Source organism: Lontra canadensis, unplaced genomic scaffold (genome assembly GCF_010015895.1).
Source record: "Lontra canadensis isolate GAN:19392208 unplaced genomic scaffold, GSC_riverotter_1.0 scaffold296, whole genome shotgun sequence".
NCBI classification, from domain to species: domain Eukaryota; kingdom Metazoa; phylum Chordata; class Mammalia; order Carnivora; family Mustelidae; genus Lontra; species Lontra canadensis.
The window spans coordinates 100,805-128,448 of NW_022631290.1; the positions used below are offsets into that span (position 1 = coordinate 100,805).

A 27,644-nucleotide genomic window follows, 5' to 3' on the forward strand; every position below is an offset into this window, starting at 1 on the left:
TTGTCATTCGATCTCGGATAGAACTCAGCTCAAATAAAAAATACCAGTTCTGTTGTGTGGAGGTTTAAGGTAACAGTAGCATTTTTATAGAAGTTTCTCATTTCTACCTCCCCGGGATTTAAGATGCATCCTCTAACTGGGATGGATTTTTAGCTACGTCATCCTTGGACACTTATACATTGGCAGACTTTTGGGTTTCAGAGTGTTAAGAAAGGTTTAGTTGTCAAATCTTTTTTTTTTAACTGGAAGTCCTTTAGGTCAGGACTTCTTTTAGAGAGTCCTTTGAGAATGCATTTGGTTGTTGTTTTTTTTCCGTGATTGTGGACTATTCTTGTCTCTGTATATTTCTAACCAGGTGCATTAAAACTTAACTTGTGATTTTCGTAAATGGCATAATTCATCACAGTTCTAAAATCCAAGTACCAGTATAGCAAGGTTCACATTTCACTGGGGGGTGGGGATGGTATTCATTAAGGTGTTCATAAAATTTTATGTTCTTAAGTCACTGTATATTCAGTAGATATAATAACTTATTTTTATCATGGCTACTGGCCATAATTGGAGTTTAACATCTGCTCCTTTTAAGATCTTAAACTCTAGTTGCTTAGAATGAAGGCAGTCTTTTAATTTATATGCATATATTTGCTTGGAAGATCTTCTATTCACAAAATATTAATGTATAATTTAAGAAAGGTGATATCAAGTTATTAGACATGTAGCAGAGACATTACCCCAGCTCTTTGGTAACATGTTAATTATTCAACATACCTGAAGCAGTAATTTGCTGTTGATTTTAATATTTTTTGCCTTCCAACACAGCTGGCATCCTGACATGATATCATAAGCTATTCTTTTTGATTTATTTTTGTACAGAGTATATCACACTGGGTGAACAACCACACTGAGCCAGTATGGAGGGTGCATCTTTTTGTTTGTGACATTTTCTATGTGAAAATGGAGTTGTGGTGGTTAACCAGTTTTTAATGCATACGAACAAAAACGGCTGTAACCCTTGTACTTTTGCAGTGCTTTCCTCCTGCTAGGTTTCCTTGAAGATCTAGAAGCTTGAACTTTTCCTGCGTTACAGCTCTAACATGCTATTCTCATGTGCTCCTTCTCCACAAAACAATATTTCCCAAGGCTGTTTGTTTATATACAAATACACCCAAAAATGAACCCCCAAAACACTTTCATTCTTAAGGTAATATGAAGAAAAAATGATTTTGAGATTAAAAATGTGAAATACAGTAATTTAGTTTGTAACACAGAAGTGTTTTATAACAGAAGTATTTTATAATGGAATGCCTTTTAATGACAGAATGACAAATCCCATTTTTCTTTTGTAGTAGGGTTATAAACTATATTGAAAAATTTTGTAACAGTACAAATATCAAATAACTATGCAGTGAGAGTTACAACTTATTTGACATAAAACTGTATTACTAACTTTTAATTATTTATTAGATTGAAATACTTTGTTTTTATTCCTTAATCAAAACTGCCATCATATACTTGAAAATATGTATTCTCTTCAACATCAGATTTTCCTTTCCTCTTTCAGTCTGTGATCAAAACAGGGCGACTGCTAATCAGTCATGAGGCTCCCTTGACAGGCGGCTTTGCATCAGAGATCAGCTCTACGGTTCAGGTAGAGTAACTTTTTGGCACTGGTTTTAACATTTGTGCAGTTGGACTTGTCTATTCCAAGGATAAAGGTTACTTATCACAATATATAAAAGTGTGCACTTTCTGGAAATGCACGTTTTCCATTCGACTCCACTGTCCTTCGGTTAATGGTCTAATTACATCTTCTAGAAAAGAAATCTTGAAGTAATCAAAGCTGAAAATTCCTTTATAGGAAGAAGAAGGTTTGAAATGAGTTTACAAAACTAATGTTAGTTATATTTGCTAGAAGAACAGGAAATGAAAACTTTTAAATCTGAATATGCTATTTCTCTTTTGATAAAAGTTAAACTTATTATGCAATATGTTGATCTTAGATTTTCACAGACTTCCCCTTAAAAAAGAAACGCATCTGTCAAAAGTTAACAATATAAATTCAATAAATAATATCAAAATCAGTAAGTGATTTTGTTAGTTTAATTAATAATCAAATTATGTTATGCTTTAGAAATGGTTCACAACTTTCTTTTAAAAAGTATTCAGTAGAAACTGCTGCAAGTTAGGGAAAAAAAAATCCCACATAATGCTTTATGAAGAATTTTTTTTTAAACTTTTGTTTGCATTTATATATCACAGATAGGAATAAGATGATTTAAATGAGTTTCATTTTCCTAATTTTTTAAATTAAAAATTCAATAACTATTTTAAATGTAAAATATGTACATTTTAAATTCAGAATATCTTTGCAGTTTGAAAACATTTTACTTCTCTTTACTGGTGTTAAGATCATTCTTTTGTTAAGAAACATGTTAAGTCGAGAACTCCTTCAAGAGTGAATAGTTTAAAAATTTGATATAAGATTGTGATATATGAATAATGATAAGTTTTTATAAGTTAAACTTTTTAACCATTAAACAATGATTTCTACCAATAAATTATCTCTTAAGTGCAGATTGACAACACTGTAAATATTTTAAAATTAGATGAAGCAGATTTAAACATAAAACTAGATCGATATAATCCAAAAATTATACTGTTATTTTATACATTATTTATATTGTCACTAACAAAATTAAGAAAAGCAAATATTTGAGTTTTACAGATTTTTAAAAAATTTATTATATAAATTAAATTCTGGATCATACTACTTATCATGTAATATGAGTGTCTGGTATTTATTGTGCATTTTATTCATTGAGTAGCATAATGGATTAACTTTGTTTAAAAAAAGGGGGGAGCGTCACAAACAAATCACTCTAACACCGAGATGCTATTTCAAGTCAGAGGCAAAACTGGAAAAAGAAACTGGAATTGTCTGACTCCTAGTTAGTATATAATGCACTAAATCATTTAAAATGATAGTGACTTGGTAAGAGAACTTTGATCTGATACCCTTATTCATTCTGCTCACTGAATGCTGTTTTGTTATCTCAAAAATTTCATTTGCATTTAAATGTAAAAAGAAAAGAAGTAAACAGAGAATTAGAAATAACTCCTCTTATGAAGTACTCTTTCTCTAAGTGTGCTTATGCTGGATCTCCATAAATTATTAGTAAGCTGCGATAGAGTGTAACATATTTTTCAGACTGGAAAAGAATTAGAAAGATCATCTAATTTAGTGTCTGTTGGTCTTGAATAGTACTTGGACATGGGTTAACAGAAAAATATCAGGCTTCAAGAATACATTTGTGAATTTCAGTTTGAGGAACAACCTATTAGAGTTAAACACAGTCATTACAAAAGACTTACACGAACAAGATCAAAATCACTGTGTTAAAATCAGATCCTGAAATTATGTGATAATGATCGGGGGTAAAAGTTGTGAACGAGATTATCCGAAATATAATTATATTTATAGCATAACATGAAGACACCTTGTAACCCTCTCTGACTCCCAAGAATCTGCCCATAGGTGTCTGCAGACGTCAGCCTGGGAAATCGTGACCTAATCTGACCTGATTCCTTTGACACATTAGTGGTGGTTGTCCAGGGTGTGTTTTTGACTCACCCAGTTTAAGAGGACAGTGGAAGATCTGGAACTAGGACAGGAGTCTTGAGGTAATGTTAAGTTTGTGCATATGCATTCTTTATTCAAAGTTCCCCTGAGCCCCAAGAGGAAGATAGAAGTTTTAAATTTATTATAAAATGTTCTGTGTTCCATGTTAAAAATCATTTAACCAGCTAACTATAAAATGAATTAAGGCAATAATGTAGAGGGATCTGCGTTTGATGTTTTGGGGGATTAGTATTTGGATTTATTAGTATGAGGATGAATTTGAAAATACTCACAGGTGTTTCTGCTTAAGTCAAGAAGAGAAAATGGATTTTAGTAAAATCAACACAGTATCCCCAGATGTTTGATACTTGTGGCTTTCATGTATTGATAAGGGGCGGGGGGAGATACCTTAAGAGACTTTTTTTTTCCTTTTTCAGTAATAATATTTGCACATACTCAGAGTGATCTGAAGAATAAATCCTGCCTTTCATTAATTAATTCATGCACATGTTCAACTAAATGCAGTGTCCTATATTGAGCATCTTTTTTATGGAAGGCCTCATTCCCTGTTAGTGCAACCTCTGTTGCATTACCAGCACCTTGGATTGTTTAAACTGAAATTACTTAAGTGTGAGGTGCAGTTGCTTTCACCACTTGGAATGATTCATATTCCTATATTTCTTCTTGTTGTATAAACTATGGTGTAAAGTCTGAAAAAAAGATAAAACAGGATTAAGATATTGAAAGCCAGTTTTCTGGGACACCAGGGAAAAGGTACACAGAGAACTTACCATTGTTTGGAAAACAAGTTTGAAATTATGGATGAGAGTGGTCTATAAATTGATTAAAATACTGAATTATTCTCACTGTTGTATCAGTGAATGTAAATTTTATGTAAAAATCAACACATACCCAGAAATCTAATCCAGAAGCACTATTTTGTGGAAGATCTCTCGTAGTTCTTCAGGGGATCATATTTAATCTTACAAAAAATAGCTCTTAATATCACAGTATTTTAAGAGAATGGTGATTCACAATAAAACTACTGTTTTTAAATACATTAGAATCTGAGAGCACTATTTTCAGTGTCCCCGAAATTTTAAATTATTACCCATATTAAACAAAATTTTGAAGATAATAAAGCACTATACAGAGTATTCTTTTAAGTTTATAGTTAATATTTTTAGATAGAAAAGTGATATCATGCTAAAAAAGATTGAATATCAGCAAAACATTTTTCTCCTAGGTGTAGGAAGTATTGCTGGCATTACTATTAAGTTGTTTTTTTTTTTTTTAGTTGTACAGATAAAATATGAAAAGAATGAATATGAAATGTATTCATACTTTATTTACATAACTTCTCAATTTATGTCAGATGGCTCTTCCATCATACAGGGAATTTATTGTCCACATCTTGTTTGTTCATGCCCATTATCTCTTTTCCTAAAACCATTTATTTTATTAAAAAAATACGGTTAACAGTCTTAGTTTAAAGTCATGTTAAACTCACAGGAATGATTAAACATAACATTTTAAAAAATGGATTGTCAATAACTTCTTCATGAAATTTATATGAATGCTTATAGAATCCAAAACCAATGCATCGAATCTAAGAACTGCTTTGCATTCCTATTGTACTGAATTTGGAAGTTAACTGAGAGGCAGAACAAACCGAGGTCTAGTATATTTGGCCCCCCACCCCTGGGGAAGATTTCTTGATCGGTCATCCAAAGCTTCACTGTCTCTTCTCATCTAATTTTACATTCCCATCTGTTCTCACTTTGGGGGTGAGGGAACTTTCTCCTTCTTTCATTTGACACACACTGAAAGTTGGAGATATGTTGCTTTTAGGGAGTTGTGCATTCCACTGTGCACCCTGATTTGTAGAAAAGTGCAAAGACACAAAGCTTGGGTAATTCATTGTGTAGTTTGAGCAAATATTTCATTGCTTCAGAAAATTTTATGATTTACTTATAGATGTTTATATTCCTCAGCTTTATGCAACCCAGGTTAAAAACAATCATTACTGTGCAAAAAGAAATGTGTGAACCTCATCCATTTTAATAGTCCTCTCATTAATTTATATTATATGCGCTAGAATGCAATGTTCAAAATAGGCATTATTTATTTGAATATTAAGGCCAAATAATGTATGGTATTTAGCAGCTTTAAATAGTATAATTTCTTTAAGCCTTGGAGAAACCAACCTTTATTATTAATTTCGAACACATTCCCATAATGATGAAATAAATTTTGACTCTGATAGGCTTGTGATAAAAAAAAAATTTCTGAGTTGGTTTTTTTTTTTTTTTTCCTTCTGGAGTCAATGCTTAATAAGAACGCCAGAAATTTTAGGGATTGGGGTTGGCTTAAAGGTTTTATTTATTTATTTTTTTAACACATGGAAGCAATAAGTCTGCAATAAAGAGTCCAATTGGAGAGGATGGTAAGTTTCCATACCATTGTTCCATCCTTTCTGTGCGGTCTCTTTTCCTAGAAAAAGAACTCCGAAATTGTGTGTACTGACATATATTTTTAAGGTAATCATATTCTAATACTTTGAGAGGATTTTTATAGGGTTTACACAAATCATTGTGTAAATGGAAACTTTCATAATTTTCAAGTAAAGGAGTTTTGCTTTTCTTACCATTTCATTTAGAAAGGATTCTACGGGAGGATTTTTTAAAAAATAAGCTTCTTATTCCTACCAAATTTACTAACACTGCTTGAAAATATCAATCTGAAGGAGTGGGAGAACTCCTACATGTCTTGAGTTTTTATCATTGTGGAAAATGTTTAATTAAAATTATGATGTTGTAAAGTAAGAATCATCAGAGAAAGCTATCAGAGTAGTAATTTAATGAGTAGTTTACTGCAATTTTAGAGTCTTATTTAAAAAAAATTTTTTTTTTTTTTAACCAACAATGCAAGGCATTTGCCAACAACAACAGATGTAACAAGCAGGGAAGTGTACTTCTATACCAAAATCTATTTACATGGAGCCAGAACTTTAAAAAACAGGTTAACACAGAGTGATCAAATAGAAGATGGACTCTTTTTAAAGTGGAATTTTGCCTGGAAGCCTGTTTAGTGTTCATCCAGCGGTTTCTATGGCCATAGATAGGAAACAAAGACTGGGTCCTTCTAGGGATGCATCAAGGCTGGGGTGGTTACGCCACTGTTTGAATTTGTACTTACATCCAGGTTATACTCTGCTGGTCCTTCCCTTTGCCCGGATCATGCCAGTGGCCCTTCCTTCTTTGCTCTGTCGTATAAATGGATCCAAGGAGCCCCCTTCAGCCCTTGTCTCCCCTATTCTTCCTCAGGTGGTCCCAACCTGAGACCAATGGCTGGTCTTACAACTTTCAAATTCAAAACCTTCAGGACTTACTCTACCTATGGAGCATTAGACTAAAAATTTCAACTTCCTGCTAGTTTTGGTAGTAATAAGAAATTTGTATGAGAAAATGGTTAATTTGAAAGGATTTTTCACATGAGACTGAGAAAAGGTGGACATTAGGACATGGATATTCACCAGCTTCCGGAAATTAGCTTGTCTCAAAATGAACTCTATTTTTCCTCAACTCTTTCTGACCTTTTCTTTTTCTTCTTTTTTTTTTAATTTAAAAAATATTTTTCAAGACTTTATTTGTCAGAAAGGGAGAGGACAGGGGAGAGGCAGGCAGAGGAGAAGCAGACTTCCCACTGAGCAGGGAGCCTTATACAGGGCTCGTTCCAGGATGCCAGGGTCATGACTTGAGCCAGAGGCAGATGCTTAACCCACTGAACCACCCAGGCATCCCTTTCTGGACCTTTTAAATTGTCTCCTTGCTTATCTCTGCCCCTCAGCCTCTCACATCTTATCAAATTACTATTCACTGTTTCCTTAAAACACATCAGATTTTGCCCATTCTCTGTTTAAATACATCCAATAGGTCTTGGGCAATAGAAGTAAGATATTTATGTTGATAGTAAACTGGTGTTTTCAGTATTATTTCTCACATCTTTTTATAAATCCATTGTGCTGTCCTACTGGCCATTTCTTGAATGATAATTAATTCCTGTAATAAAACTTTGCTGGGTGCTCTGGGCACAACATCAGTTTTGGCATTTCATTCGCTAAATAGAGCTCTTATTTTGGTGACACAAGTTTAGTAGCAAAAATAGATGCTAAACAATAGTTATACAATGGTACATGCGTGGATAGGGAAATAATCTGACGACTGTGGGATTATAAAAACAACTTGATCACCTAACCCATGGGTCAGCTGAGTTAACTCTTGGAGGATGTGTATGACCTTGAGGTGAAGGGGGGTTGTGACTCTAGGCAGAAGGAATAAGGAGGCAGGAAAAAGAATTGATTTTCTAGTGGCTTTAGGGGTTTGGTTATGGTTGAAGAGTAGTAGGTAAGACTGTAGCACCAGGTAAAGATCAATAAGCTGGTAAGGTTTAGACCATAAAGAATCTTCTATATAATACTAAGGAATTTGTTTTGGGTAAGGAAGAAGCTGTGACAGAGCAGAGCCATCTCACATGGATAATAAACTTCAGTTCTCTCATATAATGTATTTAAAATACCTCTCATAAATTTCCCAAGAAATCGGAAGTACAGCTCTTCCTCAACTATCGGTATTTGGTCGCAATAAAACCATCATAAGGTGAAAATATTGTAACTCAAAATGTATTTAATACACCTAACCTAGCAAACATCATAGCATAGCCTCAGCTACCTTAAAAATGCTCAAAACACTTATATTAGCCTGCAGTTGGGCAAAATAATCTAACACGAAGTCTATTTTGTAATAAGGTGCTGAATATCTCATGTAATTTATTGAATACTGGGCTGAAAGCACAAAACAGAATGGTCGTACCTGTAAGGGTTGTTCACCCTCGTGATCTCTGGCTGACTGTGAGCTGTGGCTCGCAGCCCTGCCCAGCATCTTGAGAGAGAATATTGTACCTCTAGCCTGAGAAATATCGTAATTCAGAATTTGAAGTTAAATTTCCATTGAATACATATTGCTTTCACACCATGGATAAAGTAAAAAAATTTCAAATTGAACCTTAGTAAATCAAGGACCATCTGTAGTAGGAATACAGTAGTCACAATTATTTTCATTATTTAAAGCAAAAGGGTATAATTAAAAGGACTTTAAGCAGGAAATTGACTTAGAAGTATTTGCAGTTTAGGAAAAAACTCTTTGGCACTTGTGTTGAGGATGAACCATGACGGGTGAGGCAGGAAGTTACAGAAATTAACAAAGAAGCTATCTGAGTAATTTAAATGAGAGATTTGGGGGTCTTCTAAGTCAAGGGCGTGAGAATGGTGGTGTAGAGAAAAGTGAATTTTAAAGGAGGGAAAATTTGAAAGACGGGCTTGCTGACTGATGAGGCAGGAGTTGTGCAGGAACTGGGGTGGATGACAGAGAGGCAGGCTGGAGTTAAGAATAAGGCTTAGCTTAGTTTCTGGGTTGGGTGATTTTAGAATGGAGGTGCTGGGGAATATTATTGGAAAACAGGTTTAAGAACATCGTTTATGGAAGATGATGAATTCATTTTGGGCTTGTAGCATTTGAGATGAAGAGGAAAATGTGTGTCTGCAGCTCAGAAGAGTACGTAAGGTCTAGGAAAAGGTTAAGGATTCATCATCTTATGGGGATGGCTGAGGTCAAGGTTATGGGTAATATCACATAAGAAAAGGCTAGTCTTAAGAGGAAAGTTTCTAAAGAAGAATCCTCCAGGGACATCAACACTTAAGAGAAAGAGGAAGAAGAGCTGTAAGGAGTGTGAGTTGGAGTGACCAGAGAAAAAGAAGTGAGTAGGAGAAAGCCATTACCGAAGATTAAAGTCTTACAGAGTTTAAGTCAGCTAGATACTGATGGTTTTAACTGGAAGACATTGGTAACTTCAATGAATGTAGGGTTATACCCAGGATGGAGACCATATTATATTTGGGGTGGTGAGTGAATGTGTGAAGATTTAAAACAAGAAAACATGACTTTAAGAAACATAACTTTTAAGAAAGGGAGAAGCATAAAGTAGAAATCGGTCTCTAAATGCTGTTCACTCAACATGGAACGCCGTTTTCTCCTTTCAAATCTCTTTCCCTCACTGCCTCTTCATCCTTGTCCTCTCGCTTACCCCTCCAACCCACCTAGTGTTGAGGTTTAAAAATCTCTCAAACGTGCCCTTCGATTTCCATTTTTCAAATAAACTCAAATGGACTTTACAAGAAAGAAAACCACACAATCTAAAAGAAAAATGTAAAAAATAACTGATCTAAGATAGGTAAGAAATTTTTTTAAAAGATTTATTTATTTAAAGGGGTGAGGGACAGAGAGAGAGGGAGGAATCTCAAGCAGACACTGCACTGAGTGTGGAGCCTGAGTGGGGGCTTGATCTCACAACCCTGGGATCATGACCTGACCCAAAATCACGAGTTGGTTGCTTAACCTTCTGCGCTATGCAGGTGCTTCAAGAAGGGTAAGAAATTTTTGAGCAGAAATGTAAAAAGCAACAGGATCCCTATTGTCGTAGATTAATATATTTGCATAACGTAAAAAATAACTTGTGTGACAAAAACAAGCACAATTAAAAAGAGAGTGACAACTCGGTCAGTGTTGAGGCACATGACAAAAGATAATATTGTATTAAACATTCTTAAATATTAATAAGGAAATTATAGTACCTTTATTTAAAAGGTCAGAGACAGATTATTTTTTCAGAACTATTAGTGGCTAGTAAACATGAAAATAATATGATACTTATGGCTAAAAATGTGAATTTCAAAAATGAGATACCTATCATTTGTTACTCATAGGAGTGGTAGTGCTTAAAAATAAATCATATTTAGTGTTGAAATGGTGCAGGGTAATCAATCTTTCTAGGAAATCAGTTTGGGGATGATTGAGACTCATCAAAGTGTGCATTTCCTCTGACTCAGAAATTCTAGAAACCTTCACTTTGGAGTTCCACACAAAAATATGAAAGGTCATTTTTCTCAGAGCCAGTCATTTCATAGGAAAATATTGGAAATACCATTAATGACAACAGGAATATAGTTGAATAAGTTATGGTTTATCCATATGATGACTGTTACAGATTTATGAAAATTATTGAAAGAATAGTTGACAGCGTGGTAATATTTGTACAGATATAATATTATATGAAACACTCACAATGCAAGCCCACGGGTGTTTTACTTGCCTAATTTTGTGGAAGGAAAAAAAAAAGACACATATGTATATCTAGATATAGAGGAAAAAACTTATAAGATATGATTTTTTGGATCTATATTTTCCTCCTAATAATTTCTTCATTTTTTTATGTACAGAAGCATTTATAATAATTAAACCTTTTTTGTAGTTTGTGTCTCATACATGTCTTGGTAAGTCTTCCAGTTCTGGCTAAAATGTTTTAAATAAGAAAACCCATTTTGCTCATGAATTGGATTTTTAAAATATCGTAGTACTTTACTTTGACAGGGTTCTTTAATCAAGTACATTTGAGTTTGGGGAATTGCTGTTCTTAGTGGTAGTGGCTACCTACTCAGTTTTGTGATATGAGATAGATTTAAAACCAGTAAACCCTACTACACAGATTCCGTTATTCTGCGGATTCGTTCCATCCCTTGCATGCATGGTCTTTTTGACTTGTTGCTCTCATTATAAAAGTGAAAGCAGCATTATATTGGGTTACTCAGATTATTTAGTCTTCCCATGTTAATTGGTCGGTGATACTGAGATTCACATTGAATCCCCTGCTTGTTTTCTCTCCCTCCTTTTGGTATTGGCTTTTCGAAAGATTGCTGTCATTCTCTTTGAAATCCTTTTGGATGTAAGCCAGTCAGAAGAAAGATCATCCACATTCCATTTTTCTGGGTAATGATAAAGTGCTCCAGTTTCTCTCGCACAATTATTAATATTTTCCTTGTCAGAAGTGGTCCCCTTTGAATTCAAAGGCACATTCATTATGAACCTCGCTCCTCTCTCCCTTTCTTTGTAACCTCTGGTCAGTATTTTGTTGTGTCCTTTTTGGTGATGTCCCAAAACCACTCCTGTCTATCCCACTTAAGACTGACTGATCTGCCAATTGGATGGGAAAAATTCACTGCTGTAATGTTTGAAAGGATGTGTACTCAAGTGAAAGGTTATGTTATAAACATGTAGTCTTTAGTCATTAGTTGTTAACTAAGGAGTATGTGAATTCCCCAATAACCTCAGTTTTGAACTAGCATCTCCTCAGAAAGTCTCTCCCAGATGTCCCATCTACAGTAGCTGTCCACCAGAGTTTTCCCCCATTGCAATACTCCATCCTACTGTCCTCATAGCCTCTGAACTGTCTGTAGGTGTCTTTTTTATTTGTTCTATGTCCTTCTTGCCCTAGTAAAAGACAAGCTTTGTGAGCTTAAGGACCATATATGGCTTGTTCATGTCTATTAGCCGGGTGGCTAGAACCCTGGCTGGCACTATTAGGTAGGAACTCAAATAATGAAATGAATTGTTTGCCCCTAAGCATCACTGCTGTTAGTAATTCTTTGAAGATGAATGGTATCTTGCTGGTTTGTGTTGTATACAGAAACTGCTAGTCACAAAAACTGCTGGATTGGACTATGGCCCTTTGTATACAACACGCCAATTTGTTGACTGCCCCCCCCACCCACTCAAAAGTTTTGTTTTGTGTTATGAGTTAACTTCCAAAATGAGTACTGATATCCTGTGCTGTTGTCCTTCACATTGCTACTTGGTGTCGTTTTGACAAGGTTCTTGTGACTAACCTGGTGATGCTTTTTTTTTCTCCTCTTAATTCTCTAGTGAGGCTAAATAAAACATTTATTTTTTTTTCTAAAGGTTTATTTATTTATTTGAGTAAGAGCGAGAGAGAGCAAGATGGGGAAAAGGGGAAGAAGGAGAGGAAGAGGGTCTAAGGGGACTCCGATACGGGACTCGATCCCAGGACCTTGAGATGGAACCAAGAGTCGGACACTTAACAAACTGCATCACCCAGATACTTACTTTTACATAGTTACCAGTGAAGTTTCCACGAATGAGTAGACTATTTAATGAGTAAAATAGATTCTCTAAAGAAAACCATTACTTTCTTTTAAAAATGACAGTGATTTCTATGATTTGGTACCTTTATCTTTAGCGCCTAATGAGTTATAGTTTACTTTCAGAGTGATTTTTGAAGGTCTGGTTGTAGCCTCCAAATTATAATTCATTGAAAATATTTCATTTCCTTATTTGGCATGAAATAGTTTCCCTTCTTTTAAAATATGTATATTTTTAATGTATAATCTTAAGATTTTTCAAACTACAATAAAATTATTTAAAATTTTCTTAGTGAGAGAATGTCTATCCATGACCTGGCCGACCCTCTAGGCTCCCTAGTAACTTCATAGGCAAATACGGAGAAGCGTGTACAATTTGTTAAGAAATTTTAGGTGTATTTTGTCAGCATTGTATTCCCATCAGTAAGGGGATGAGTTGGCCTCCAGGAGACAGAACTGAAATTCTCTGCTAGTTTGTCATGCTGTTGGGTGGGCAGTCAAGTTGCTGTTGTTGCAAGCTCATTTTATTTTGGTAATTTAATGTAATTAAATTTAGAGCTCAAATTAGTTTATGCTTTGTTACAAGGGCCATCACCTCTTTTCATGAATGAGTTCACAGCTCACCAAAACATGCTTGTGTTTAGAATAGATGTTAAAATAGAGATGAACTACTGCTAATGAATTTTCTGCTCAGTTTGAATCCAAGCACTTGTGAAAATTAAGACAAGTTAAAATCAGCACTTACTCAAAAACAAACAGTTGAAAATGAAAGTGATAAATCATCTAGTTTATAACTGTTCTGATTTTTTAAATCTATCAATATTAATAATAGTGTTAAAGATGTTTTAATTTGCAGGTCTGAAAATTTGCATTTGATTGGGAAAATGTTGAATGTTGGATTATTTTCTTTCAAGTTATGTCAAAGAAGGTACTTTATTTCTTGATCCACTTGAAGAAACATATTTTTCTGTTTTAATCCTTTAAAGGACCATATAGTGATATTTGCTATGTAGGGTAGTTTTATATTGTAGATGGCGCCAAGAATTTGTCTTTCTCAATATTATTAGGGGAGAGGTATAATTCATGGCTATTCTCTTAAGAGGGTCTAAATATTTATGCTTTAAAAAGTGCCTTGAGATGACTAGTATTTCAAAATCCATTATTTATATCATCTACAATTATAATTGTATAATTGTTTAAAACAAGTACTGATTATTTCCTTTCTTTTGGCAGGATTTATCCTTTTAATAAGTACATTTCTGCATTTTTTCCCTGCATCAATTTTATATTCCTAACTTAGACTATAAAGAGGGTATAATATATTCCCCATGTGTGTATTTTTTTTAAGACTTTATTTTTAAGTAATGTTTATACCCAACATGAGACTCAAACTCATGACCCTCAGGTTAACAGTCAACACATTCTACTGACTTAGCCAGCCAGGTACCCCCCCACCCCCACCACATGCCTGTATTTTGAGTGCTTTCTGCACCAGTTAGACTCTTGGTTTTTCCTGAGATGGCTTGTATTTTCAAATTTTCTGTCACCATTTTTCTTCTTTAATCTATTCCTTTTAAAACACCAATGGTTAACTCTATACGTGCAGTTAAAGAAATTGAAACTTAATCTTAACCTTTTCCACTCATTACTGAAGAATCCTGGGCCCCTGCATCACAAAATAAAGTTATGCCCTATTTTCCTAACCATGGGCTTTTCTGGGCATCAGTTTCTACCTAAGAGTGCATAGCAGACCACATTGAATGTATTTTGTGAATAATATTCCAACATCACACAATCCTGTATTTTATTAAAACCAGCTTTTCTATGGCAGTTCCAAAAACATAGTTCAGGTACATTAAAATAATGAAGTATTATACAAATATTGATAAAATACCCTTTTCATTTGATGGAATGTTTTATTATGTATGCAGCTATCACTTTACCTAATGAATACAGTATCCATTTTAATAAAACCCATGTATTTTATAAAACTTGGACCTTGCCTAACCTATATTTAGAATTAGGGAGCCACAGTGGTGTAGGTGAAGTGAAATGTTCTTTTAGAGAGCATGCCACTGGGATTCCTTTTGTTAGCCCGCCAGAGATCTTTTTTTTTTTCTTCCTCTTTTGCTATCTCACCTCCCTCCCTATCTTTTCTCTTTGCCTTTCCTGCTAGCTTCAGCAAACATACGGATCTCTGCGGCAAAACTATAATTCTTCTCTCATCATGGACATGGTAGCATTATTCGGGGAGGTTTGTGCCTCTGAAAGCCTTCTCCATCCTAGTAGACAAAAAGTAGAAGTGCCCTGTAATATTGGATGAAGGTAGGGGAGTGAGGTTAGATGGAGGCAGATATTTTCTTTTTCACACGGTTGATCAAAGATGGTATTTAAAAAACTTACGGAGTTAATACCATCTGTGACACATTTTTAAAGGGAATTACCTATCAGTATGAAGTCTGTGAGTGTATATTTTTTTCTGTTTTTTTTTTTCTTAATGGTGTAATAGAGTGGGGTGTTACAGATGAGACTTCTACCTATGTTGTAATTTCCTCCAAGAATATCATAGCTATCAGTAGTTTCAATGATGTTGTTAAGGATAATTTGCTAAAATTGAAACTAGGGGGCTTACTCGGACACATAATTAAGAAAGACATTCTTTTCCAAACCTGAAATGAATAATAGAACAAGCGGAAGTCCATTAAAACATTTTTTATTTCCCCAAAGAGTCGGCCAGTTTTCATCTTACCTTCACAACCAACATCCTCAAAAAAAAAAAAAAAAAATCCCATCTTGAAATAGTGGTTATCCTATTTGAAGAAATTTGCTAAGCGAATTTCATTTTGAATGACCTTTCTTACTACTTGCCTTGTTACTCATAATTGGGACAGACTATTATTTTTTCATTCATGAAGAAGCATTTAGTTAATAATCTGAAGCAGAGTTCTTGCTAACATCATTTATGTGTTATCTCTATTAAAGCGATTCCTTTAGAACAAAGGCTTAGTACACTTGCTTCCAGCTAATGAATTTGTTTTGGGGACAAATAGCCTTAAAATAATGTTTTAGGAGAGGATAGAATTTCATGTTATACAAATAGAGATGCTTCCCCCAAGTTACGGGGAAGGATAGCCGGGCTTATCAGGTGGATACTAATTTGTCTGTTGAAAGTCTTCTGCCTTACAACTGTGAGACCAGCAGGCTCTCTACTGTCTAGAACATTTAAAAAATGATAGCTATTTCATAGATAAAATCTGAAGTCTTTTGTTTTTAGTGACGTGTTTTTGTTTTTGTTTTTTTGGGGGAGGTTTTATTTATTTGAGAGAGAGCACGAGCGGAGGGAAGGGGCAGAGGGAGAAGGACAAGCAGACTGCCTGCTGAACTGGGAGCCTGACCTGGGCTGGATCCCAGGACCTTGGGGTCATGACCTGAGCTGAAGGCAAAGGCTAAACCAGCTGAGCCACCCGGGCGCCCCTGTAGTGAAGGTTTTTATTAGTGAAGTTTATTTTATTTTTTAGTGTCGTAGAGTATGATCACCTGTAATATTTCTCTTGTCATGCTCTCTGCAAGTCAGGCATTTTAAACATGATTTCATCTTTGCATTGGTTTTCATGAAGACTTTGGTCATCTGTCAAATAGAGCTGACATCTTCATTAGGAAACATTGATCTAAAGAAGAAATGGTCACAAATGTTTCAGCTTCCATGTCAGGCTAAAGAGAGGTGAACTGGTAGAAAGTAGAGAAATTAGACCCACCTTTCTTGGTCTAGCAATTTAAAAAGTTATTCCCATTTCCACCAATTCTCATGTTCTGTTGCCTGAATAGGAAGCCTTTCCTAGGGATAGTGAGACTTGGTGCTCGTAGTGGACTAAAGGTGATCATATAATTTATCTTCCAAGTTTGGACAGTGGGCATAAATTGGGGTCATTCCATGAAAACTGGGATGTATAATTACTGACTTAGGCTACTTTATGGGAATATGTCAATTACCATGTTATGCAATTAAATCTTAAGGATAGGTAACAGTGGCCTAGATATGCAGGATTCTTGGTAAATCAAATTTAGAGTTCTTAAATGTCCAAGAACTAAAAAAAAGAAAAGAAAAAGAAGAAAAAACTCAAGAACACAAGTACCATCTCTTTGTTCAGTCATTATATCTTCTTAAGGTAAAAGAAGAATTTAAAATGGGTTGTTTTTGCTAGTGGCTACCGCTGCTTGTTCTCATGTGTAATTTATGTTTAGTTATTGGCAAACCAACTGGGAATCATTCAATGACTTATTTGTTGTGTTGGACATTAATCCTTAATAGTTTAAAAATGTCAACAAGTTCCAAATGTATTTAAAATAACTTTAAAATTTTCCTTAAAGTGAATTTTTAGTTGTTTGTATTGTGTACAAAATGAAGATGAAAATATAATTATGTGACTTACTACGTCTTTTACTTTTTAGCTCTTTTTACCAATCAGGGAATGATAAAATAACCCTTTCTATTAATGACAGCTTTTAATTTTTATAAGTTTGACTTTCTGAAATAACTGCTGAAAGGGGGAAATTTTACTGTTCCCCAAATCGTAAATTAAGAATCTGGAGAGATTCATTAACCATTTCAGTGACTAGTCTTTCAGTAAACTTTGTTTTCATTATATTGAATTAAATTATTAAAGGCCTGAAATGATTTTATAAAAATCGATTTAATTACATGCTGACTTTGGAGTGTATATTTTTGAAAAAATTCCTTGATGAGAAAGACCACTTGGCAAGATCAAGATCTCACAGATAATAGGGATTTAGGAGCAAATATGACATTAAAAATGCTTTAAAGATATTTGATTTATTTATTTGAGAGAGAGAGAGAGAACAGAGGGAGAAGCAGACTCTCCACCAAGCAGAGAGCCCGATGCGGGGTTCAATCCCAGGACCCTGGGATCATGACCTGAGCCAGGTGCCCCGCAAAATGCTTTAAATATGCATTTTAAATAAGGTAAATTGGGACACCTGGGTGCCTCAGTTGGCTAAGCATCTGCCTTCGGCTCAGATCATGATCCCAGGGTCCAGGGTTGAACCTCGCATCGGGCTCCCTCCTTCTCCCTCTCCCTCTGCCTGCCACTCTCCCGGCTTGTATGCACTCCCTCTGTCAAATAAGTAAATAAAATCTTTAACTAATCATAAATAAATAAAAGGTAAACAAGGACACTACTTCCAAAAGAAAGTGGAATGGTGGCTGTTTGCCCCCTGCTGAGGCACCCCTTCTCCTGAGTGATCTTCATTTCATATAGTGGTGTAGAACTGCGGCACCGTCAAATATATTCTCCCAAAGTTTCATGTTACATAGGCTGTACTTCCTCTTTTCAAAAAGGTTTTACACTTTTAAACCTCATCTATTTTTTTAAGATTTTAAGACCTTTTTTGCATGACCAGTTATGTTTCGATGTGTGTGTGTGTGTGTGTGTGTGTGTGTGTATACACACAAATTGTCTGGGGCTTATGGCTGTGGATTTCATTGCCTGGCCTTTGTTCCAGTATGCAGTGGCTAAAGTAACACTCAGTGTTGAGTAGCCCAGAAATTTAGAAAGCAGGAGCAGGCTAAGCGTCCTTTTGTTTAAGGAGACAGAATGTAACTGCACATACATAAATAGCTCTCACATTTTAAAACTCTGGGGAACAAATATGAAGCTGTTTCCAGCAAACAGAGATTTGAAAACACTCATTGCTGAGGGATTACTGAATGGCCAATATGTATATTTATAGAACTTCTAAATTTTTTTTTTTTTCGGGGGGGGGAAGCTTCTTTGATTCTTCTTCTTTTTTTTAATGATTCTGGTAAAGCATTTTAGATAGTATGGTTGCATTTAAAATTTTACTGCGTAGTCCAAAATTTAAGCTAAAAATAGTCACCTTTTCATTGATTCCATAGCCCTGTAAGGGTATTCACAGTACAAAGTTCAATGTCTCCCTTTGAAAAAGTAGGACTGTCAGTTGTATCGGACAGTGAAATAATTATCAGATTACACCGGTTAACCGTAAAAGGATCAAGGAATGAACCAAATGCAGTGTTAATAGTTAATGTTATAAAATAGTGATCATTTGTAATCTCAGGTGGTAAGGAGCTAACAAATCATTTCTCACTTGGTATAGTTGGTCGGTTCACATAGTATCTCGGTTTGCTATAGTAGAAAATTGACTTAAATATATTTAGTCATAGTATCTGTCATAGTATGACAGATACTATTCCACATGATAGTGCTTTTATTTGATGAATAGTTCTTTTCAGATTTTTCAGAGAAAATCTTAGGATGCTAAAAAAGTGTGATCAAAGGGGACTTCTGCTTTAAATTATAGTTATATTTCCTTTTTGAGACATTTATATATAGTCGCTCTTGGGTTAAAGCATTTAGAGAAGGTTATTTTTCAAGTGCATTTAGTTAGATTCAAGAGAATTATTCTAAAATATTAGTAGATACTTGTTATTTCTACATAGAGGAATTGCATGTATGAGTGATTTTTAACTCTCTTCTTTATCGAAGACATTATTTATCCCAAAATTTCCAATGCTTGTTTCGCGTCTCCATTTGGATGTCTGAAAGATCTTTTAAAAAAAAATGTCCAAACCCACTGTTAATTTCTTTTTTCCCTACCTCAGGACATAAGTCTGGGGAGCCTCATGAATGCCTGTTTTCCCTACACCCTGTGTTCAGTCCACCAGGAGGTGCACTGGTCTAGAAATACATCTCTAATCTGACCACTTAGCACCTCTACTATCTAAATCAAAGCCAGCATCTTTCTTCCCTGAACTATCGGTTTCTCTTAAGTTTTTCCTTCAGAGTAGCTGGAATAGACTTTTGAAAGTACAAATTTGATCCTGGATTTCCTTGTCCCTGTAGAGTTCCCTCTACCGCCCCACCCCTCCTCACCATGAAATCCTGACTCCTTACTACTATACCCTGAGCAGCTCTAATGCTTACTTTTATTTTCTAATTCTTTCTGCTCTCTTTACTTTTGTGTAGCCTCAGGGATCATCTTGCTTCTTGAATGAATACAATTGTGGTTAAAAAAAAATTAAACATAAGGCTGGAGACACATATTTCTGCTGATAGCTTCAGAATATCTTACAGATCAGATAAAAATAGAAAATTTGATCCAGATAGTGCAAAATGCCCTGGACAAGTAACTTAAAGTTTCTTAGGGTGTGGTCTTATTTTTCATCATTTTCATAATGCCATAATTTGAATAATACAACTTATATAGTTAATGCCAATTTAAGTAATTATGAAAGTAACTGTGAAAAATTCTTTTAGTTTCATAGATAAATGTTACATTTGGTAGCATGGATTTCAAGTTTTCCTGTAATTTTAATCACTAACTCAGTATTTATTTAACAAAAATTCAGTTTAAGCTTTTTAAAAAAATTGATCCACATTGGCTTTTATTTATCTCTTTCTAATTTAACTAAATAATGATGAGAATGGTTCTCAGTTGCACTCTTAATATTGTTGCAAAGGTAATGTTATAATCAAAGTCTCAGAAGGGGAGGAAAAAGAGGAAATTCAAAGACATAGAATCTATAGACAAAGGTCTTTGCAGGGGGGGGTTGGGGGGGAATGAAACATTTCGTATAGGGAATAGCACTCCAAAGTCGTCTTACTTCTCATTAGGAACAATAGAAGTCAGAAGAAAATAGTGACATCTTTATGGAAGTTAAAAAAAAAAAACAAACCAGAAATCTACATTCAGGCAGACTAGCTTTCAAAAATGGAGGGAAAAATAAATAATTTTTCAGATGAGCAGAAATGAGACAATTCACTGCCATTAGACCTGTGCTACAGGAAATACTAAAGGACATTCTTCATGCTGAGAGGAAACAACACCAGATGGTAACTCAGATCTATAACTAAAAACTGCAGAACATGCATGCTTTTCAAGTGCTCAGAGAATGTGGGCCAAAATAGACCATATGTTATTATACCATAAACAGGTTTTAATAAGATTCAAACATTTGAAATCTTCCATAGTGTGTTATCTAACCACAATGGAATTAAATGAGATATTAATAAGATACCTAGAAAATACTCAAATGTTTGGAAATTAAAAATTAAATTCTAATAATAGTAGGTCAGAGAGGAAATAACAAAGGAATTTTAAAATCTGATGAATAATAATGACCATGCAAAATAAAATATGTGTAGAGAAGCTAAAACAATACTTAGAGGAATAGGCAAACTATAAATTCTCCTCTTTGAAAGGAAAAAAAAAACTTAAAGCAAGATTTAAAGCTTCTACCTTACGATAGGGAAAGAAAAGCAAAATATCGCTACAGTGAGTAGAAGAAAGGAATAATAAAGATAATAACAGAAACCATAAAAAAGAAAATAGACTATAGAGAACTTGACAAAACTGAAAACATTAGTTCTTAGGAAAAATGAATGGATAACCCACCAGCAAGACTGATCAATGAGAGAGAAAACATACATGACCAATAAGAGGAATGAAAGTGGAAATATCATTACAGACCCAACACATATCAAAATGATAGGAGGGTGTACAAGGAATACTCTCAAGCCCCTACCTGTGCTGAGTGCTCCACAGGCAACTTGATGCTCCCGTTATCTCCTCCCCCGCATCTTAATGAAGTGTCTATTACCCTTATTTTTACAGATTAGGAAACTGAAGCTCAGGGAGGGTAACTAATTTGTCTGTGGCTGGGTAGCAGGCAAGTAAAGGAACTAGAAACTGTACCACATCTGTCTCCAGGTTCCATATCCTCCCTTGAACTCTTTTTGTATTGTGGAAGTGGAAGTAGTTAAGCCTAGCAACCCAAGTAGAAAGCTAAGAGCCTGTGGAACGGCATCCCCTGTGTGGGGTCTCACTCGGAGGTGTAGGATGACTGTGTTGTTTCCTCTTATTTGATCCAAACTGTAATTATGTTTTTGTTTTGTATTCTCAAAACCCATTTTTTTCTATATGTAAATGAAATCCATTTAAATTAAGCAGAAAGTTGTTACAAAAGAAGTTGACTATTAAAAAAACTTTTGTTTTGCCATGAAGATGAAAGTGCCGCACCCCACTCACCCCGCCTGCATGGACATGAACAATATTTCAGTAATTAAATATTAATTCTTATAAAGGAGGAGTAATAACACTTGGAAAAATAGATTTTGTTTTCTTCTAGGAGCCATCCTAAAAAATGGCAGTTAAGCTTTTGTATCCCTTTCTTCCTCTCTCCCTTTTTTTTTTTAAGATTTTATTTATTTATTTATTTGACAGAGATCACAAGTATGCAGAGAGGCAGGTAGAGAGAGAGAGAGAGAGAGAGGAGGAAGCAGGCTCCCCACTGAACAGAGAGCCCAAGGTAGGACTCGATCCCAGGACCCGGGGATCATGACCTGAGCCAAAGGCAGAGGCTTTAACCCACTGAGCCACCCAGGAGTCCCTTCCTCTCTCCCTTTCTCTCTCTCCCTTTATATATGTATATACACACACACAAATATATGTATATACACATATATATGAAAAGGAGGCTTCTTAATTTAATGGCTCTTTCCCTATTATATCTGGCAACTAGAATGTATCAAGAAAAGATTGTTTCTGTTTATAGAATGCAAAATATTTTCAAGCATATTTACAAATAATAAAAGATAAAATAGAATACATTTTTATAGGTATCTCTTTACAGTCCGATTCAGCTTATAATACTTAAATATTTACATTAGGAGATGAGCTAATAGTAGATCAGTGATTCATCTCAAAAAAATATATAAGAAGCTCATGTTAAAACTCTAGGAGAGGGTGCCTGGGTGGCTCAGTTTGTTAAGCGAGTGCCTTCTGCTCAGGTCATGATCCTGGAGTCCTGGGATCGAGTCCCACATTAGGCTCCCTGCTCAGCAGGGAGTCTGCTTCTCCCTCTGACCCTCCCCCCTTTCATGTTTTCTTTCTCTCAAATAAATACATAAAATCTTTTAAAAAATAAAAAAAAAAAAACTCTGGGAGAAGAGTATCTTTGTATGTGCTGTAATATATTTCATATTAAATATATAATTATAACTGTTATACTAAAGTACTTTTGAGAACAGATCTTAGATTTTTTTTTTTTGATCCTAGATTTTTCCTATGAGTTTTGTGAATGATCTCTTTTGAATGCCAAAAACTTAAATATACCTTTTTATTTTGCAAAATGTTGAGGTCTCTAATCGTGCTATAATCAGCGTGAGCCATGTTGGAGGACTGGTTGCTTGAAATACTGACTTTTCTGGCAAAGCCATATATTATCAAGTAGGTGATAGAAGCATTTTCTAACACAGCCGGCACAGTGTTTGTTATCAGTCATTGTATACCAAGGGAATTTGAATCTTCTGACTAGTCAGACCTTGAAAACAACCAGTTCTGTCATTAATTGAGCTTTTATTTTTGTTTAGCTGTAAACTCTATTTTGGATTTGTTATTTTCTTCAGTGACATTGTTAAAGGGAAAATACTATATGAAGTTGTGCTGAAACAAAACTCTGGGGGGAAAAATGAAATACGAGCTATGCTGTGAAATATTGCAGTGCTAACAGACGGCACAAAGCAGCATTGATTACAAAACTTAGATCTGTGGCATGCCAGCTCTACTTAGGTTTGAGATTCACAAATATCAGTGCTAGCTTAAATGGGATAATGATGCTCTAAAAAAAAAAAAAATTACAATTTCCAGTGTGCACGGCAAGCAATGTAGGTAGGACCTTATTTTATTAAAACTAGGAAATTAAAAAAAAAATTAGGGAAAAGTCTTCCCATGATATTAGCTGAACTCAAAGAATAAGTCTGTTGTACCTACTGGATTCAGTGAGTGAGATTTACATAATCTGGTGCCAAGATTCTGTAATGTTGACATTGTATAGGGTCGTAAATGTAGACGACTAGAAGGGGAATAGAAGGTGTCTTCAAAACTAGCTGCATCCGACCCGGAGTTGTAACTGAATAAATAATCTGGCAAAAATAGATGATAGACCAAGGAAACTAAAAATCAGGGCACAACTCATGAAATCATAAAGAAAAGAGAATCTTAGAGAATGTCCAACCCAACTTCCCACTTCTGCTCTGATTTCTCTCGATCCCCTGAGAACTTGTTTGCTTGCTCGTGAGTGTGCCCACACAAAGCTACCCATGGGATGGACACAGTCATCGAGTGAGAACCAGCAAGGGTTTGTAGGCCTAAAGCAAGTTAAGAAAAGACTACTGAGTCTACTCTCCCCCTGCCAAGATCTCTTTTTCAAAAAGCAAGTCCACAATAAAATGAGAACAATAAGAGCACTGTTTCCCCTCCCCCCTCTCCTCCCGTGTTTAATGGAATGGAAACTCTTGGAACTTCCACATCTCTCCTTGGGAAGGACAATCTCTTCTGTGATTTTGTTCGTTGCGTACATTTTTCTCTTAGCCATTGATTATGGTAATTGGCTTTTGTGTTACTGTCTTTGTCAACAAGACAGCTTGGTGTTCATCACCCATTTCGTTCTTTTCTTGGTTTTAGGAAATTGTACCAGTTCCTAAGACCGGTGCTAGGGACCATTTCCCCACCCCCCCATTATCGTGCAGACATTTTAGCTCCTTAGAGCTGTGTCTCTATTTTGTCTTTGCTTTATATTACTCGCCTATATTACTCATTCCACTTAGGTGGCTCTCCAAGAAAATATGAGTAGGAACAGCCTGCCCTAAAGGGAGTGTTCCAAAACTGTTCCAGTCTTTTAGTAATTTTTTTATATCTTTTTAAAAAATTTCAGGGTTTTAAAAATGTTGGAGCTAAAAAAAACTTAAAAATAAAAATGTTGGAGCTATGTTATTAAGGAAAAGTGAAAATAAAGGATATGCAGCCAGGATTTATTATGCTAGATACCATTCTAAGCTTATAGCCTGGATTATTTTATTTATAATATTGTTAATACAAAGCTGTAACCAAAAAATCTGATCCTATCAAATAGGACCCATTGTCAGCCCACTTTTATTTTACAGATGGAAAAACTGAGACTGAGAGAAAGTTAGCAACTTGATCAAGATCACACAGTTAGTAGGAAGCACATTTAAACCTTGGTCCTCTGATTCTAGACTGCTGAATTTCCCTAAAATCTGTGACAGAAAAGCAAATACTGTATTTCTGGGAAAAGCCAAAAAATACTTCTATTAAATATTTGTAAGCATGCTTTTGAAGAATTTGGACCACTGGAATTAGTTTTAGGATGACTTTTCAGTCTGTTATAATATACTTTTACTGATATAAAAACAAATACTACATATAACTCCCTAGTTGAGTAATCCTTTGTATTTTAAACAGCAAGATAACTTTGTAAACATTATAAAATGATGAAATTGTACAACAGTTGATACTGTCATAAATTTTGGCCAGTTTTTTTTTTTTAATACAAGTAGTCATTATTTGGAACATCATGATTGTGATGGTATTTTTTTTCAGTAACTGTAAGATTCCATTCTATATGATTTTAAAAGGTTGCAGATAATCTAAGTTTTCAAATACAAATAAACTTCCACATTAATGATGTGAAAAATCTGGCAAGCAAACTTTCTGACTAAACTTACAATTCTTCAGAGACAATCAGATAGCTAATTGTTAGATGGTATATCTGTATGCTGCGCCTTCTGAGTGTGAAGGGTTTGATCTTTAATTTGATGTTCATCTTGTAATGTTGTTTCCCAGCATTGGTTGGTAAGTGTATTTTGTAAGACAGCTGAGTCCTTGCCTAAGAAATAGAAATGTAATTCAAGGAACTTTTCTACAATTTAAAAATCCTTTAAAACTTTTCTCTTACTGCGCTCTGGAAGAATGATGACCCTACTAGTTTAAGAATCAGCATTAAATATAAAAGAAGTGATGGGGCACCTGGGTGGCTCAGTCGGTTTAACTTCTGACTCTTGGTTTTGGCTCAGGTCATGATCTCAGGGTCATAGGATCAAGCCTTGCATGGGGCTCCGCGTTAAGTGTGGAGCCTATGTGGTATTCTTTCTCCCTCTCCTTCTGCTCCCCCACCTGACTTGTCCTCACTCACTCTCTTTCTATAAATACATAAGTAAATAAATAAATAAATAAGAAATTAAATATATAATGAGTTAAGTGTACACATTTTTTTATGCAATTTTACATTATCAACAAACATGAACAAAAAGCTAGAAACATAAGATTCATTGTGATAATACATGTACTTGGGGAAAGAATATAGGTTTTAAATTTTTATTACCCAGTTGACTCAGAAGTACTCAGTTAAAAAAACAGCATCAGTCAAGGAAACACAACTATTATTCTGTGCCGGGTTGTTTTCAGTCACTACCTGACTTCTATGGATTCATTATGTGTCTAGTTTTTAGTTTTATTAGTGATCATTTTATTTGAATGAATTGTGAATAGATTTAAAGTATTCATAACACCCTTAGGGAAATTGTATCTCACTTTATTGGGGGCACTGTGGTATTTTGGGGTTGATAATTTGCAAGCCTAGAAACTGGATATTGTTGGCTGGTTGGGCAGAGCTTACAGCTCAGAGTCCTCAGGAGAAGAGAGCTATTTCATCCTTAAGCTGCAAACTTGTCTCTAGGTTTGGGAGAAGACCGTAAACTTCACATATTTTTTTTCCCTCTCCACTTTATCTATCTATTTATTTATAAAGATTTTACTTACTTATTTGAGAAAGAGAGAGAGTGAACAAGTATGGGGGAGAGGCAAAGAGAGAGGGAGAAGCAGACTGCCCACTGAGCAGAGAGCCCAATGCAATACTCGATCATAGGACCCTGGGATCAGGACCTGAGCTGAAGGCAGATGCTCAATCAACTGAGCCACCCAGGTGCCCCTCTCTCAGCTTTATTTTTAACATCCTATTTTCCTAACCTTGTTATTGTACCATCTTTTATTATATAAATATAATATATTTTACCATATATATTATATATAATGATATATATGATATAATAATATATATAAAATATAATATATTGTACCGTATATTTTCTTTTTTTTTTAAGATTTTATTTATTTATTTGATGGACAGAGATCACAAGTAGGCAGAGAGGCAGGCAGAGAGAGAGGAGGAAGCAGGCTGGCTGCTGAGCATAGAGCCCGATGCGGGGCTCGATCCCAGGACCCCGGGATCACGACCCTAGCCGAAGGCAGAGGCTTTAACCCACTGAGCCACCCAGGCGCCCCAATACCATATATTTTCTTTTATTTGTGTTTATTTCAGTGGGGGAAAAGAAAGCGTAGAAATAATGGTTCTTAGTTAGCTCTTTGCTTATGCTGATATTCTAGGGAAATCAGCTAACCCTGTTTTCAACCTGCACTGTGATGATGGATGTTGCAGGAACCTCTAAAAAGTCAGGGTGAGAAAATTGTTCATGACCTCTTAACAGCTCATGAAAAATTGGATGCAGTTTAACACCATCTGTGAATTCTTTTGAGACTCTGTCACATTTTCTTTACTATTTTTTCTTGTTCCTGCCAATTAAAGACCTCCCCCCTTTAAAAAAAAAAAAAAAAAAAAAAATGCTTTTTTCTTTTTTTTTTTTTTTTTTTTTTCTTTGTAAGGAATGCTTTCCTCACTTATGGCTTTCTAAACATTTCCTGTTTCTTCCTTATGTCTTTAAAAAATAATTATTTTATAAGCCACTTAAGTATCATTCTGGAGGCTTCTTAGTTGACTTTCCAATTCCCTTCACTTGTGGAATTAATTGAGTTGCTTGGTAGAAGCTTGGGAGCACAGTGTGACTACTGATTAAATTTTTCTTGGTTTTTAAGATGAACAGATGTCACTTCTTTCAAAGACCGCAATTGTTGTCTGTAAATGTTAACCTGAGTACTTTTTAGAAGGCTTTTAGAGAATAGAAGTTTTATATTTCAAATCCCTTATGGTATTTTCGAAATTACAGCAAGCAGTAATTTTTTTCTTCTAAGATTCTCAACAACTCTTTTAAGGTAGCAGACCAGTGCTCTGCTTGTAAAGCTTTG

General features: G+C 35.0%; 1 protein-coding gene across 1 annotated transcript in view; it reads left to right on the forward strand.

Moving 5' to 3' along the window:
* Window positions 1-27,644, forward strand: part of LOC116862674 (2-oxoisovalerate dehydrogenase subunit beta, mitochondrial) — a gene marked incomplete at its 5' end in the record, with an annotated part of 142,591 nt that overhangs the window by 78,961 nt on the left and 35,986 nt on the right. The window contains one exon of the mRNA XM_032850034.1: window positions 1,562-1,648. Coding sequence (XP_032705925.1) covers window positions 1,562-1,648 — 87 coding nt within the window. The remainder of the gene's footprint in view (window positions 1-1,561; window positions 1,649-27,644) is intronic.